Genomic DNA, 15,666 nt, shown 5'->3' with positions numbered 1-15,666 from the left:
GGTGGGCTCCCAAGGCTGCCCAGGGCAGGGGTCTCGGTGCTGCCACAAGGCCCTGCAGGGCTGGCCGTAGCCGGGTGCTGCACAGGGTGAGTGGGCATGCGGGCAGTGGAGCCGGGCGATGCAGTCTAGGTGGTGCTATTTCTCTATTTTTGCACTGGATGGGTTTGAGATTTTCCTCTCCCTATTCGCTGCCTTAGTCGTCTTTGCCTCTCTCTCTTTTTTTTTTTTTTTTTTTTTTTTAACTTTTCCTTTTCTAAAAATACTTGACAGCGATTGAAAGGTCCCTTTAATCGAGGCCACAGAGCCCTTATTAAGGGCACGGGTCGGGGTGCTGGGCCGTGCCCGGCATAACGGCTTCATTAAACCCTGCGAAAACTAATATTTATGGAATCAAATTTATGGAGGCCGAGGCCGAACTTGTGGCCTTTAATGTGTGTCGGGAGCTCAAATCCAGCCGGCTCCAGGGGGGAGGGGTTGGGGACAGGGAAGGAGACCCCAGCAGGACAGGATGGGACAGTGAGTGGTGACACTACACGGAGCTGGCAGCAGCCTGGGCCAGGGAGGCACGAGCAGCCCCATGTTAGAGTCTTGGGGGATGGGGTCCCTGTGGTAGCCTGGGGGGCATCGGCAGAGCTCTTTTTCCCACTGATGTCTTCACTCTCCTGCTTTTATTTACCCCCATCCACGCTCCTGCAGCCCCACCTTCCCTTCCCTTGGGAGCAGGGTGAGCGGAGCAGGATCTATCCCTGCAGCAGGTCTTTACCGCCAGCCCATGACTGCTGGGGTGCTTGCTCACCCCTTGGGCACAGTCCTGCAGGGCAACCCAGGTGGGCTCATTCAGCAGCAGGACATGGCTCTTGAGTAACACCCTTGCAGCACCCCTGCGGCTGGGACTGCCTCCCCTGAGCTGAGCATCCCAGGGAGAAGCAGAGACACAGCCCAGGTGCAGCAGGCAGCTTGGATGACTCTGGGATGCAGGTGCTGTTTTGCACCACCTGGTCCCCTGTAGAGAGCACCAGCCACTGGCACAGTGGGATGAGAATCTGCTCCCCCTACATGTGATGTCCCTTCAGCCCCAAAGGGGACAGATGAGTAGGATGCCATTGCTGGGGTGATAAACCCTCCTCCTGCAGGGTCTGGCATGCACTTGGAAGCAGCATGAAACCGGGTTCAAGCAGGGAGCTGAGGGATCTGGCTTGGAATGGAGCAGCTCCCAGGCCAGGAGATGGAGCCCACGTAGATGGATGCAGGATGTAGGGGTTGCACCAGGGGACATCCTGGTGACAGAAGACACATGAAACACAGGGCTGCTAAACTGCTGCCCCAGTCCCACCACTCCAGCCGGTAGCAGGATGGTCCCTGGTAACAAGTGTCCATCAGGCAGATCCTGGCAGATGGGAGAAGGCAGGATAGAAGACAGCTGTGGCTGTTGGCACAAGTTCCCCATCCCATGGCTTCCCCTTCCCACCACTCACCCTACCCCACATACAGAGAGGAAATATAAAAAGCAAGCGGCTGCTCTCGCCCTGGGACTGGCCGGCTGTGGCCCAGCAAAGGCCCTTTCATTCCCCTTCCACAGGCACAGGGGCTGCTCCGGATGTTTTTGTTTCCCCCTTGCTACCTAGGAGAGCAGGCAGTGTGACTGTGACCGGCCCAGCCTGGGGGAGCAGGGCAGCTGGGGGCACGGGTGCCTGCCGCAGGAGAGCGGCCCATGGGCTGCCTGCCTGCAGCAGTTCTGCCTGGCTCTCTGCCTGCTGTTTTAGGACCTGGCTCAGGCACATGAGTAGGGTCTTGGCCCCAAAGGAAGCATGTGGACACAAGGGCTAGAAGCAGAGAGGGGGGATGGATGGATGGATGGATGGATGGATGGATGGATGGGGTGTGGAAGGGCAGAGGTGGTGTGTCCAGGGAGCATCTATAAATTGCTCCATGCCTGCTCTCAAGCCTGGGAGCTTTCAGTGCCTTAGTGGCTTGGTTGTCCCCTGCCCCATGGATGCCAGAGCATGGATTAACCCCATAGCACCTGCCTACTAACCCTGGGGGAGCTGCCTGCATACGGAGGGTGGCCCTTGGCACAGCCAGGCTGTCTTTGCCAATGGGCTGCTCTAAGGGCTTCTCCTGGCTCCAGGCACCAGCGAGCGGCATGTCCCCAATGTGGGACAAGGAGAATGTGGACTCCAGGCCTCCTAGCGTGCTCTGCCCTCAGGATCTGGGAGTCCCCTCATGCACACCCCACCTCACCCCACATGCTGCTGCTCGGGGCGAGGCACAGCATGGGCTAGGATCTGCTGTCCTGCCCCATGGCAATGAGCTGCTGTCACCTCCTCACTGTCCAGAGCTGCCGCAAGGCCCTGTGACAGCAGGACTGGCCTGAGGGGGACCCCACAGCATCAGAGGCTGTATCTCTGCCTGGACACTGTGAGCCCAGGAAGGACAGAGCAGGAGAGAGAATCTCACCCAGACACAGCCCTTTATTGCAAAACCACAGGAGAGCAGCCAAAGCTCACAGCCCTGCCAGAGCCCTGGCTGTCCCACACCCACCCAGTAATATCCCTCTCTTTCCCCCCAGGTCCAGTCCTGGCTCCACCACAAGGCACTCTGGGCAAGCTCTGCACCAGGGAAGAAGTAAAAAAAGAGGTTCCTGAGACACTGTTGAAGAAAGGATACACCCCATCTCCCTGTCTGGAGACGCCTTTGAGGGAACCATGACCTGTGCAGGGTCTGCCAGGAGATGCAGGAGAGGAGGCAGAGGACACATGGGTGCTCTGCACTGCCTCAGATGCTGGGGCAAGCACAGACCCTCAGGGTGGGTGGCAGTGACATTTCAGCTGAAGAGCCCCTTCGCCTTCTTTGGCTTGGCCTTGGCTGCAGGAAGACAGGGCTTCTGAGCTGGGGAGGACACTGGCTGGAAGCAAAGGGGAGGCAGTGTCAGTCTCCGCCGAGGGTCATGCAGGATGGGTGCATGTGTGCAAACAGTGACACGCCCGTCACCCCCATGGGGGAGTGCAAACCACGTATGTGTGCAACCACACGCTGCCCAGCCAGGGTGCATGGGGTAGCATAGGCTAGGAACCAAGCTGGAACCCACAGCTCATGCTGGAGTGACACAGGTCTAGGATGCAAGGAGGGAAGGGAGGTGTGGGCCCCATCCTGCTGTTGGTACAGAGAAGCTGTTTCTAGAGCTGCACTCACCGTGATTCCCTCACTGGAAGATGCTGTTTCATCCTCCTGGGACGGAGGCGGCAGTTGGGCATGCCCTGCGGTTTCTGCAGTAGGTGCTGGGCCCTCAGCATCCCCTGATACCAGCAGCAAAAAATGCAATTTAGAAGTGAAATGAAGGAGCAGAGTGCATTGCCTAAAGTCACACCAGGAACAGTGCCTGGGTGCAGAGCTCAGCCCGTGGGTGGAAAGCAAAGAGGGAGATTGTTGCATGGGCTGAGCTGCAACCAGAGCTCCACTCCCCTTCCCCCAGGATGGGAGCTCAGACACAGGGGGGCTAGGTGTTTCCCACACTCCCCCTTCCACAGCCACAGAGCTCCTCACCTGAGCGCTGCCGTTTCCGAGCCTGTTTGGCCTCCTGCTGCGTCACCGCCATGTAGAGCTGCTGCAGAGCAGAGGGGAATGCCTGCCCCTCTCCCACACTGCAGATCTGGGGCAGGGTCTGCAGGAGAGAGCAGAGGCACCGTCACCCTGCCAGGCCATCACCTGCCAGGACACCCAGCCATGGTGCCACAGCAGGCACCAGGCAGCAGAGAAGTGGCCATGCATTCCTCTGCTCCCCAGCTGTCCACACACACACACTCACATGCGTGTGCACACACCTGTACACCTGCTTGGCCAGCAGACTGCCTCCCCAGTCAGAGGCAGACCACAGTGGCTTGCGAGTCATTCATGAAATGCTGGAGATAAGATCATATGCGGGGCGCGGGGTGAGGCGGGGAGGGAAGGGCTGCGGCTTCCCCATGGAAGCACCATAGGGGCCGTGGCCGGCTGATAAGGACAGCCAGCTTTGGTGAGGGGCAGGACCTCGGCACAAGGTGAGGATGGGGAGTCCCTGCCTGCTGCAGCTGCCTCCAGCATGTCTACGTGGGCAGCAAAAGACATCCCCAGTGGCCCCATGGCAAGTGAGGATGATACAACAGTGAGAACAGGGACCCTCGGGTTTGCTCCCAGGCTTCCAGAGCAGCTCCTGCCTCCCTGCACACATTTTTTCTCCATCCAGGCTCAACGCAGGGAAGCCCCTCTCTTCCTCCAAGGCTGCGGAGTGTGCATTTGAGTGTGGGTATGCATGTGTGCACGAGGGTTCTGGGCACAGTGATCTGTGGGTGAGCGTGGCTCTGAGTGAGTGTGTGGCTGGTTGCATGGCAGTGGACCTCTGTGTGTGTGTGTGTGTGTGTGTGTGTGAAAGGTCTGTGCACTAATCTCTGCTCCGCTCCATGCCCAGACAGCAGGAGAACAAAGTGTAACAGATAAGGCTGGATCCTCTCTGGGCAAAGAGAGTGGGGAGGGGATGGGGACACTCAGACCCATTCAAGGTCAGAGTCCAAAGCCTGGATCCAGCTTCCCAGTGGCAGAGAGGGCAGGCTGAGCCCCCCTTGCTGCTCCCCACTGCACCAGGGGAGCAGGGATGATGCCAGGATGGGTTGGTTGGTGCCCAGAAAGGCGCCTTCCCCACAGGTCTCATCCCTCCTGCTGAAGCCATGGACATGAAAGGCCCCTCAGCTGTAGGACGCACATGCTGCTGGGGTCTGCTTTTTGGCCAGCTTCTGTGCAGGACCTCCTGTGACCCTGGTCACTGCAACAGGAGGGAGCGATGCTCTGGTCCCAGTGTCCTGCCAGTATCCCCAAAATTGCTGGGCAAATACACCTCGCAGTGCCTCCTTGCCTGGCCTCTGACCCATGAGCTATGTTGGCCCATCACAAGGTGCCAGGGAGGAGGAGGTGGAGGGATGCTGAGCACCTCAGATACCCTCTTGCTCTTGCCCTGGATGTCTCAGCCCCATGGGGCCAGGCTTCCACTCAAGGTTGCAAAAGCAGCATCTGAGGCCAGGAAGGCAACTGTACTTCAAAGGCAGGAGAGGGGCTGGCAATGGGTATCTGACACAGCCCAGATCAAAGGCATAAGCTGGAGTCATAATTCAGAGTAAAACAAACAGCAGCTCCCAGGAAAGCTCAGAACGGTGTTGGAGTGGGCAAAGTGTACTAGGTAGCACTGTGCGGGTCAATGCCCTGGGAGGGCAGGAGAGTCCCCTGCAGAGCCACCCAGACCTGGGTGCCACTATCCTGCTGCCCATCCCCTCTCACCACCACCGAGGGGTCCCCAGGGAGCACAAAGGCAGTGGGGCAGGCTGTGCACCCAGGCACAGGGTGCTGAACATCTCCTTCTGCTCCAACCCAGCTGGGACACAGGCCGTGGTGCAGGATGGCACCTGGAACATGTCCCGAGCCCCAAGGCTGCCCAGGCTGCTCCTCTTCCCAGCATCCAAGTGAAGATCTGGGTAGAGCAGCTGCTCTCTTGGTGCTCACCCCAGCTGTCTGGAGCCAGCACTACGTCCACATGGTGTCCCCAGGAATAGGACAATGCTGTGGAGTTCCACGCTTGCAACCACCTGGTGTCCCTGAGACCAGTACAAAGACACCTGCTGGGATGGCACCCTGAGGAGGCACTGGGAGAAGGATGCCCAGTGCCACCAGCCCCCTGGGGAGGGGTGGGCATCTGGGGTGGCATAGGGGTCTGCAGGTGCAGGGCACCTACTGCCCAGGCCTCTGAGAAGGGCCTAGCTCTGGCAGCCCCAGGATAGAATTTGGGAGTCACCAGCCACCTCCTGATGCTGCCCTTCTCAGAGCCTCCAGCCCACGGTCTCAGAGCCTTCGGGCCACCAGAGCTGGCCTGCACTGGGATGGGACGACCGTACTCCACAGCCCCCGAGGGGAATGGGTTTATAGCGTTTCCCTGCAGAGCCATGACTCGGCAGGGAGCAGAACGTGCTGTGCCAGCCACTGGCCACCTGATGGCCCCGGAGGCTGCGAGGGACAAGGAGGTGTCCCCAGAAGAGGCTGGGTGCGGGGATAAGCCCTGGACACCGGTAACTTACTCTCCCTTCTTGCCCCATGACCCTAGTGCATCCCTGAGCTGAATCCTACTGCAGACAACTTGCTGTCCCCACTGCGACGTCAGCCCTGGCCTCCGGTGGCTTGTTTTTCTCTGATTACCCATCTCTGCGATAACCATGACGCCCAAATTTAGGGGAGCAGCACGAGCAGTGAGCTGGCATCCGAGGGAGTGCTGGCCAGGTTGTCCCACAGGGCTCACTGGGCACTGGGGAGTGATGCCCAGGGAGCTGGCACGGCTTACCCCACGTGTTATGACTACCTGGCCACAAGGCCAAACAGGATGCCCTGGTATCAGGAGAGACTCAAGGCTGTGGCAGCAGCACGGGAGGCTCTGCAGCACACCCTGAACTGCGATTAGCCTGGCTGGGGGGGCTGCCCGGCAGAAGTGGGCAGGCGCCTGACCTCGTGCCAGGAGCAAGCCATGCTCACCGGCAGCTCCACAGTGGTAGGGTCAGGTCCCAAGGTCTGCATCCTCACTCAGTGTCCCCCATCCCAGAGGGCTCTGCTGTGAGGCTGTACTCAGCATGGGCATGCAGCAGGGCCAGTGGTGGGCAGGGTACTGCATCCATCTCTCAGGCATCCCACCTTCACCCACCCCTACCCAAACTCCCTTCTCAAGCAACCATAAGAGATGGCGATTTGGGTGTCCCTTTGACAGCCTGAGCCAGTGGGGCACATCACCCAGCCTGGCACCATGCCACTGACACAGAAGCATCACCTTTCCCTAGCCCGGGTCCGCGGTGTGGGGGCTGCAGGCAGGCTGGATCGTGCAGGGCCGCCGCACTGGTGCCAAGCACCAGAGTCTAAATCGGTCGTGCTCAAAGCTGGGGACTGACCCTTTCATTATCACACCAGACGTTCAAAGTGGTTACCAACATTCTTCACTACAAACCCCACATTCCTATTTTTTAATATATTTTTAACTGGAAAACAGAGCGAACGGGGCCCATTTAGAAATTACAGCCTGGCTGCTGTGGCTTGTATGTCAGATCTGCCCACATTCCCGTGGCCAGCCTCAGCACATGCTCCACAGGGGCACACTTAATAATTCCTGCCGGGGCCGGGAGCCAAGGGGTGTGGGCCAGGGGGTGCATGGCTTCCCTGGGCTCCCTCTGCCAGCAGGCTCCACAAAAGCGGCGTGGTGGAGCAGCAGCCCAGGAATGGCGCACTGGCTCTGCAGCGATGGGCACAGCTGCTGCCGCGCTGGCACGGGTGAAGCCTGGAGACGCCACAGGCAGCCCATAGTAGGCAGGGGAAGGGCTCCATGGCCAGGGCGTTCCCGTGCCCTGTGGCCAGGCTGCCCTCAGCACTCTCACTTGCCACAAGCTTTGTGTGTGCTTCTGGGAACAGGGCTGGTATAGCTTGCTGGATGCGCACTGGGCACCTCTGCCCATGGTCGTGCCAGCATCCATCAGGCTGGGGAGGGATCCACCCTGGGATCCAGGTAAATGTGGTGGCTGCTCACCCAGTCTCTGTCAACAATGCTGGACCATGGTATCCCAGCAGGATCTGTCTGTGGGAGGATAGAGGTGAGGGGGGATGAACTTCTCCCTCTGGGCTGGGGTCAAGGGCAGGCAAAGGGGCAGATCATCCCTATGGGATGGAGCAGGACATACCCACCTGGCCTCCTACCCCCATCTCCTTGGTGGGGCAGTTACCTTTTCCTTTGGGGCAGAGCCATCCCAAAACACCCCAAGCTGCCCCAAAGCCCCCCCAGATGCCCCATACTGAATGCTGTTGCCCTTTCCCAGCTTCTCCAGCCCTTGGAACTGCTCGCACGCAGACACTTCAGCTTGCAGCAGTCCCTGGGGCACTGTGGATCGCAGCAGCAGACAGCGAAGGGATCTGCCCTGAGCTCACACTGTCCCAAACACCCTGTGCCAGGCCTGTCCCTGGGGACATGCAGCAGCAGCAGGTAGGAGAAGGCTGCTGATGCTGCCAGCCCGCCTGTGGAGCAGGCAGAGTCAAGATAGCCAGGGCTTCCCAGGCAGGGAGCCAGACCCAGAACACCTGGCAGGAAGCGGCGGTGCCGGCAGGGGAAGGCAGCCGGAGAGCTGCCGAGGGGTGAAGGGGTCACCCCGGGGAAGAGCGGGCGGTGAGACCGGGGCGTCCAAGCATCCTAAGCCAGACCCAGCCCGGCCAGGCCTGGTACTCCTCCCAGTGCTGCTCCAGCCCTGCTGCGGGCAATGTTTTCCTTTCCCCCTGACTTGCGAGGCCTTTCCAGCGAGCAAATGTCAAGCACATAAAGAGCAGCACTGTGAGCGGAAGATGGAGCAAGAATGCCTGCCCGCGTCCCTCCGTAAGTGCTGTCTCACACTTCATCAAGGCAGCCTTTGCAAGCCAGGCACCCGCTTAACAACCAGCAGTCTATGCTGGCCGGTGACCGCAGCAGCCCCTCCGCTCAATACCCTTTTCTTTTCTCCTTGTGCTGTTTTCACGGCTTGGGTTACAGCTTTTCTCACAGACACTGAGCGTAGGGGCGCGGCGGCAGCGGGGGCTCTGCATTGTGCCACTGCCGCGCTAGGGTGGATGCAGGTCAACCCCTGTGCAGGGATGCTGGGGGGGTCCTGCCCCTGCCCTGCCCACCCGCTGCTGCTTCCAGAGGAAAAACCCAGGGAAAGGAGGGTTGGCAGCAGCGCAGAGGCAGGGCAGGAGGTTGCAGCATCTCCTCCCCAGCCATGCAAGGACCAGCCTACCAGCAGCAGCCTGGGGCTTGTCACAGGGCTGGTGGAGGGCGAGGAGCTCCAGCCCTCAGTGGGCACAGCCATGCCCGGAGAGAGGCCATCCCTCTGCCCTGCCCAGCAAACCCACAGGCATCTGAGACCTCCTGCTGCCCAAGTGCCAACAAACTCCCTGGAAGTGTGGGGTCCAGCGGAGCAGCCCTTGCTTCAGACACAACAGGAGGGCCTTCAGGGCGCCTAGCACTGGATGCCACTTCGGCAAGGGAGCTGAGCAAGGAGGATACCCTGAAGAGCAGCAGGTCCCAGCGTGCCAGGACTCGTGAGGACTTGCTGCTGGCTTCCAGGAAGGCAGAGCCACAAGTTGATGGCACCTACAGGAATCACCTCTGCCAACCTAGCCCACCACTGACACAGGATGCCTTCTCCAGGGGCCAAGTGCAGGCAGGGGAGGGTTTGGACAAGCCCAGGAGCAGAAGACATGAAGACCTGGTGACCAGGGTCCCTCCTGTCCCACAAACACAGATCAGAGACCCCTCTTCTCTGCAAGGAAGCTGTGTGGCTCACATTGCCTTGTTTTTGTAGGATGGCTCAGTGAATATGGACATATCACCCAGACTTATTATTGCAGGGTTCCTCCACAAAGCATGCCAGCTCATGCAGGTTTATTATTGTCTGTCCAGGAAAACTGGACACATCGTGCTGGTTTGTTATTGTAGGGTTGCTCAGGAAGGCCAGCCAGCTCATCCCAGCTTGTTATTATTGCACAGGGCTCACGGGGGGCTGGCCAGGAAACTTCCTGCAAAGTGGGGTGACGGAAAGGGAGCCACACCTGGTGAATCACAAGGATGCTGTGCAGCGATAAGGGACAGTGAGGGCTGGGATCCGGCACCCCGGCTCCACCCAGTGAGGACAGGCCACTCATTCATGGGCACAAACACTCTTGGCTCCCTTGGAACCCACGGGGCAGTGGGGCTGGTAGAGCAGAGAACATGGATCTGGGCTGGGAACTGGCAGAGCAGCTCCTAGACCCTTGAGAAGAAAAATCTGGGTGTGAGAGGGGGAGATGCATGGGGATGCTGCACCCAGCATGTCCCTAAACCCAGCACGCAAGGGATTAGCTGAGCTAGCAGGGCTTGGAGAGGAAGCTGGGGCTGAGCCAGGCAGGATTAGGGGCTTTGGGGAGAATCTGGGTGCGTTCAGGAGTGGGCTGAGCAGAAGGCAGCAGCCACTACACCCCGACAGCTTTGCAGTTCCTCCCAAGCATGGGTGCAGCTGCAGGGGCAGCCCCGGGGGACACTGCCCCATCGTCACCTGAAACCGCAGCAGGAAGCATTTCTGTATGGGGCAAGGGGGCAGCAGGGCTTATCCAGGGCTGGCCCAGGCAGCTCTCCAGGCACACAGCCCCAGCAGGGCTGGGTCCGACATGCCCCAGTGGCCCTCGCACCGCTGCTGGCATAGATACTGAGTCACCGTCACTTCCCTTTGCTCTGTGACAGCCCATGTTTCCCAGCCCCAGCAGCTTGCTGGTGTCTGATGGGCAGTGTCCAGATGTGCCAGGTGCCCAGGTGTCCCCCAGGCAGTGCTGGGTGCCCAGGTGTCCTGCAGGCAATGCCCAGCTGTGCCGGGTGCCCAGGTGTCCCCAGGCAGTGCCCAGCTGCTCCGATGTTGCTCCGATGTTGCTCAGCTGCTCAGATGTTGGTTCCCAGCCAGGCAGCAGGATTTAGCGTCAGGCAAGTTCTCCACAGGCAACAGCGGCAGCAGGAGGCGAGGCTGCCCTGTGAGCACACAGCCCCTTCATTCATAGCAAAAAATAGCCCCCCGGGGTGTGGTCCAGCCTGGAAAAGCCCCCTCCAGCCCTTGCCAGTCCATGTTTATTCAGCACGGGGAGGGGGGACGCGCTGCCTTCCCCCTGCCCATCATCCCTGCGCACAACCTCCCTGCCAGAGCGGTCGCTCTTGGACGTGGTTCCCTGGATCCCCCCCAGCCAAAACACACAGGCTGGGGTGGGGGGGATGGCAAACCCCTAAAAAGCACTGGGTTTGTCTCCGGGAGGAGCAGCCCCCAGTGATGTCATGAGAGTTTGCAAGTGGCCACATGAAAGGGACTCACTGCCCAGGAAATCCACTGGCCTGTGCTCTGCCAGACAAGCCAGTGATTCTTCAGTGGGCTGGGAAGGAAACCTCAGGGAGCCCAAGCCAAGCCTGGCCTTTTCCCGGGGACTACCTCCAGCCACACAGACCCCAGGGTCCCCAGCTCTGCTCTGCACTCCTCCTGTATCCCAGTCTTGGCACCGACAGTTCACAGCAGCCCAGTCCCTGCCCCCAGATTGGTACCACTGGGTACCAATCCCTGCCCTGAGGTCCCTAGGGCAACAAGCCTTGTCCCGTGGTCTTCTAGTATCCTAATCCCTGCTCTGCAGCCTCCGGAGTCCTGATCCCTGCCCCACAGACCCCAGACCTGTTCACTGGCCTGGGGGGAAGAACCCCCATTTCCATGGTGATCCATCAGGCTGGGAGTGGCAGGTAATTTAGGGTCAGGTGGTGCTTCCAACAGACAACAGGGATGCAGCAGGGCAGGAGATTCTCTTTCGTGAAGGATTATGCAGGGGACAGCTGGGAACACACAGACACAGCCCCTGCAGCCCCCTTCCCAAGAGCTGGCTGGGATCTTGCCCTGCACCTGCAGGCACTGCAGACACGGACTCTGAAACCAAATCTGCTGCCCATGGTCTCCCCGCCCCATTTCCCACGGGTGCAGGACACAGCGGCTGGAGCAATGAGGAGGCTCTGCTCTCTCCTCTCCATGCAGGAAACACCCCTGGCCTCCCATTCGAGCCCAGAATCCCAGCTCTGCACCCCACCCTACACATCCCAGCCTCACCATGGATCCCGCAGGGCTGTTTGCGGCCAGCTGAGTAGTGACAAAAGATCCTGTGACTAGGACCCCACTGTCCTCAGCAGAGAGAGGCTCTGTGCAAAAGGGCTGGCTCCGAACAGACTACAGCCTGGGCCAGCTAGGATGTGTGGCATTGCCATCCTGCTGGTACCCAAATCTGTCCATGACAGCGCTGGGCTCACAGATGGGACAGGACCAGTGAGCAGGAGATAGGAGTCCCCAGGGTCAGAACAAGGTTTGCAGGGTGTTCCCTCTCCCAGAAGGGACTGGGATGGCATGTTTGCTCCCACTGTCCCTGTCCCAGCAAAGAGAGGGGACTCGTTCTCTGGGACTGTCAACCAGGAACCTTTCACCAGAGCTAAAAATGCTCTCTCAGAAGGAAAACAAAATAAAAACACAAAACAAAACAGAGAGGTGAAAAATTCCTTGACATTTCTCTCGTGCAAGTACCCAGGGCCGGCAGAGAGGCAAAAGCCCCCAGAGTTTGTCAAGCAAACACTTTCACACCCTCGGCCGCGCTCAGCACACTGCCACTGGAATGCCAAATATATATTTAAGCCCTGCTCATCAAAGGAGTCTGTTCGGAGTCGGTCTTGGGCAACGTGCATGTGGGTTTGGCCAGAAGCAAAAACCAGAGACGCTGAGAACATTTCTTGGGGATGGGAGACAGCTTGTGCACACATACACGCGCGCGCGTGTGCGAGATAAATGCAAACGTTCAAGGTCGTGTGGCTGTAAGGTCACGGGCTGGGCACGAGATACCTGCCCGCTGTGGCACTCACCCTTATCAGCTCCTGTCGCACCATGGGGTGGGGATGTTTAGGCTGGAGGGAGGCCAGCAGCCATTCTGCATTCCAGCACACTATCAACTTTGTCAAAACTAAATGAGCTCAGCCAACAAAGCTGGGGTCTGGGGCGATGAGCAGGAAGTGACGCTCTGGGAGAGTACAAGCTTGTGGGGACACAGATGGTTTGCCAGGACTGTGCACACCGCGAGGAGGTGATGGAAATCCTCGGCTCTGGCACAGCACCGTGCAATAGGGAGGCGCAGATAAGGCACTCCTGCAAGTCTGGAGCTGGTGCTCGCCAGGGAGCCACAACATCCCAGGCCGCTGCATGGCTCCTGCTCTGCCTGCCCCTGGCACTGCAGCACCAGGTGCCAGCCTCAGCCCCCCCACAGGGCACTGCTGCTCATCTGCTGCCAAACCATCCCCAGCCACTTGCTCAGTGGAGCAGAAGGCAGGGGCATGCTGTCTGCATCTACCCCACATTGTGCTACCCCACACTGTGCTCCCCACAGCTTTGCTGGAACAAGGTGCCTGGGCACTGCATGGAGCACTTTGGGAGGGAGGCTGCAGGCAGCAAACAGTTCAGGCCTCCTGGAAGGACCCGTCCTGTTCGTCAGCTTCCTTCTTTGGGAACATCCCCTTGGTTTGCTGCAGATGGCCCAAGGACCTATGCTCATCTCATGGACCACCTTAGAGCCAGAGAGATGGGAGAGTCTCTGCCTTTCTCTGCTTCTGCATGCTCTCAGCCATGGCAGCGCCATGGGGTTTGCACAGCCCCGGTGCTGGCTGCAGAGCTGAGATGCTCCTGGTCCATCTGTGGCGGGAGGTCTGGGAGCTGTCACACAGGGCCTGGCGGGCAGGGCAGGAGCTCCATCTCCACAGATGATGGGCTGGGCTTTCCCCTCTCTATCATTGCTCCAGCCAGGAGTAAAGACACCAGAGCCACTCTGGTTACGGCAGGGGCAATCCCAGCACTGGCGGGGCCTGACCCTGTGCAGCCATGTCCCCCAGACCGGGTTCATCTCCAGGTGAGGGGAGGGATAGCTGGATGTTGGGTTGTATTTCAGGCACCTGTTGCTAATAAAACACTCTGTCAGGGCACTTTCACTCTCTCAGTCCTTGGATAGAGGGATGGGGTCCCTGCAGTGCTGCCTGGGGGGACACAGAGGGCTGGGGAAGTCAGGAACTGTGTCCCTGCCCCTGCCCCATGCTCTGCCCCTCTGCCCTTGCTACTGCAGCCCCATCCATCTCTGCCCAGCCAGGTTCAGCAATCCCAAGTTGATCCACGTTTTCAAGGGCAGGGATCCCAGCCCACCAGGATCGTGATGCTCCCTACCATACCACTCTCCCACGGGCGATGAGGAGCAGAGACCTCCCCCAGCTCTGGCAACTGCTGCTTTTTCCAAACCCCTGCCCACTCGGCACGCCAATCTCTCCATTCAGGCTTGCCTTGCTCCAAAAGGTTCACCCACCACTTGCCATGTCCAGACAGCAAAACCATGCCCTTTGGCTAAATACAGGGTTTTTTTAAAGCCTCACCATTTAAATCCCTATTTTTCTAGGTATTTTCTTCCATACAGCACTGTCATCAGCAGCAATGGAAAACAAGGAACCCAGGGCGCCTGCTTGTACCTCCCCTGTGCTCATGTCAAACGTCATCTGTCTGAAGTCACTCTCTCCTGGATCACCATCACCTTCCAGTCTAAAAGTTGATTTATCATTAACCCTATCCATAATAACATGCTTCAATATATTGCCTCCTATATGGTGCCAGACTCGAAAATCCTTCTCCATAACTGAAACCTCTGCATCCCCATGGTCTTGTTCTTTGCCAGTCTTAAAGACATCAGAGGGCTCGGCAAGCTGGACAGTGCTCACTCCTGTCCCTGCTCCCCCTTCCCAGACCCCAGCCTTTGGTGGGGCTGCTGCTTGGCTTGGGGCCCCAGTTTCCAGAGTTGCTGGGGCACCATGCAGGAGGACCTTCTCCCTCCCCAGACAGGTTTTTCCACAGTCTCAGGGGAATGGGTGATCTCTACAGCTCCCCCACACTGCTATCGGCTACCATCATCTCAAAACACAAGCCTGTAACTGGCAGACACAACAGTGACACGCAGGGAGCTGTTTCTTTGCTCCCCACAAACCCACCTCCTCCAGAGGACCCCAAAGAGGAGCCGAGGCTGGGAGAGAACCTCTCCAAACTCATGGACACTCAAAGGAAGCTCCCAAAGTAGACATCAGAGCCAAGGCTGCTCCTCGCCCTGCCCCGGGATGGCTCCTGGAGCTGGTACCCGCAGCCCACTGCCTCCTGTCAGGCTGCACATCTGCAGCCTCCACCCGTGCAGGAGAGCAGGAATCAATTACAAGGCTGGCAGTGGCAGGGCTGCCCCGGGGCTGGCAAGCAGCACCGGCTTCAGCAGCTGCGGAGCACGTGGCACAGCACCGGCAGCAGCCTGCGGCCAGCCCTTCACCAGGGCTGAGCACAGATGTGCCACTGCCTCATGGGGAAGAGGCAGTGGAACCACTTGAAAGCCATGGGATGAAAGCGCTGGTAAACCAGGGCCACTCCTATGCTCTTCTGGCTCCCCGCGGAATTTATAGTGCTCTCGATGCCCACCCTGGGGGAGTTCAACCCCTGAGGTGCAGACTTCTGCCAAGCCAGATCCCTTCTCTGCTGTGCAGCTCCCTGGACACCCAGTAAGGTCTGCAAAAGGTCCTGGACCCACCTGATAGCTAAGATGCTCCAGGCTGGGCTGTCTCACCTGGGTCTAGGAGCCAGACAGCCACAGGGGCTCAGAGCATGGCCACATCAGCCTGCACTGGAGAGACCAGCCTGCACACAGCACCTTTGAACAACAAGGATGCACAACAGGAACATATGGGCAAGCCCCACCACACTGGTCTGGAGACAAGGAAAGACCCAGCCAAAGCATGGTCACTCTTTGGAGCCCACCGTCAGTAAGCCCAGGTGGCTGTAGCTGGGTTGGAGAGAGATGTCCCTGCTCCCTCCAGCTGCAAAGGGGGAAGGCTGTGGGGATGCTCCCCTCAAGCTTGTGCTCTGATTTCCTTCTTGCTTGAGAGAATGTCAGGCCTTAGCCCTGTGTTCCAGCACCTCTTGGGCATTTGTGGGGGCCTCTTGAGTCACCACAGGCAGAGGAGAGCTGAGCTTGCCCTGCTGAAATGTGATTCTG

The 15,666-nt window shown here is 59.1% G+C and overlaps 1 protein-coding gene across 1 annotated transcript in view; it reads right to left on the bottom strand.

Annotated features, from left to right (window-relative positions):
- Positions 1–2,764: 2,764 nt before the first annotated feature.
- The window catches only part of NHEJ1 (non-homologous end joining factor 1), a 44,682-nt gene continuing 31,780 nt past the window's right edge, over positions 2,765–15,666 (bottom strand). The window contains exons 6-8 of the mRNA XM_080347309.1: positions 3,544–3,661; positions 3,193–3,296; positions 2,765–2,905 (exon numbers count right to left, since the gene is read on the bottom strand). Of these exons, the coding sequence (XP_080203435.1) occupies positions 2,825–2,905; positions 3,193–3,296; positions 3,544–3,661 (303 nt within the window). The 3' untranslated portion in view covers positions 2,765–2,824. The remainder of the gene's footprint in view (positions 2,906–3,192; positions 3,297–3,543; positions 3,662–15,666) is intronic.

The sequence above is a fragment of the Nesoenas mayeri genome (assembly GCF_963082525.1).
Source record: "Nesoenas mayeri genome assembly, chromosome: 6".
Classification (NCBI taxonomy): domain Eukaryota; kingdom Metazoa; phylum Chordata; class Aves; order Columbiformes; family Columbidae; genus Nesoenas; species Nesoenas mayeri.
The sequence above is the reverse complement of the archived record's forward strand: the minus strand, read 5'-3'. Positions and strand labels throughout refer to the sequence as shown.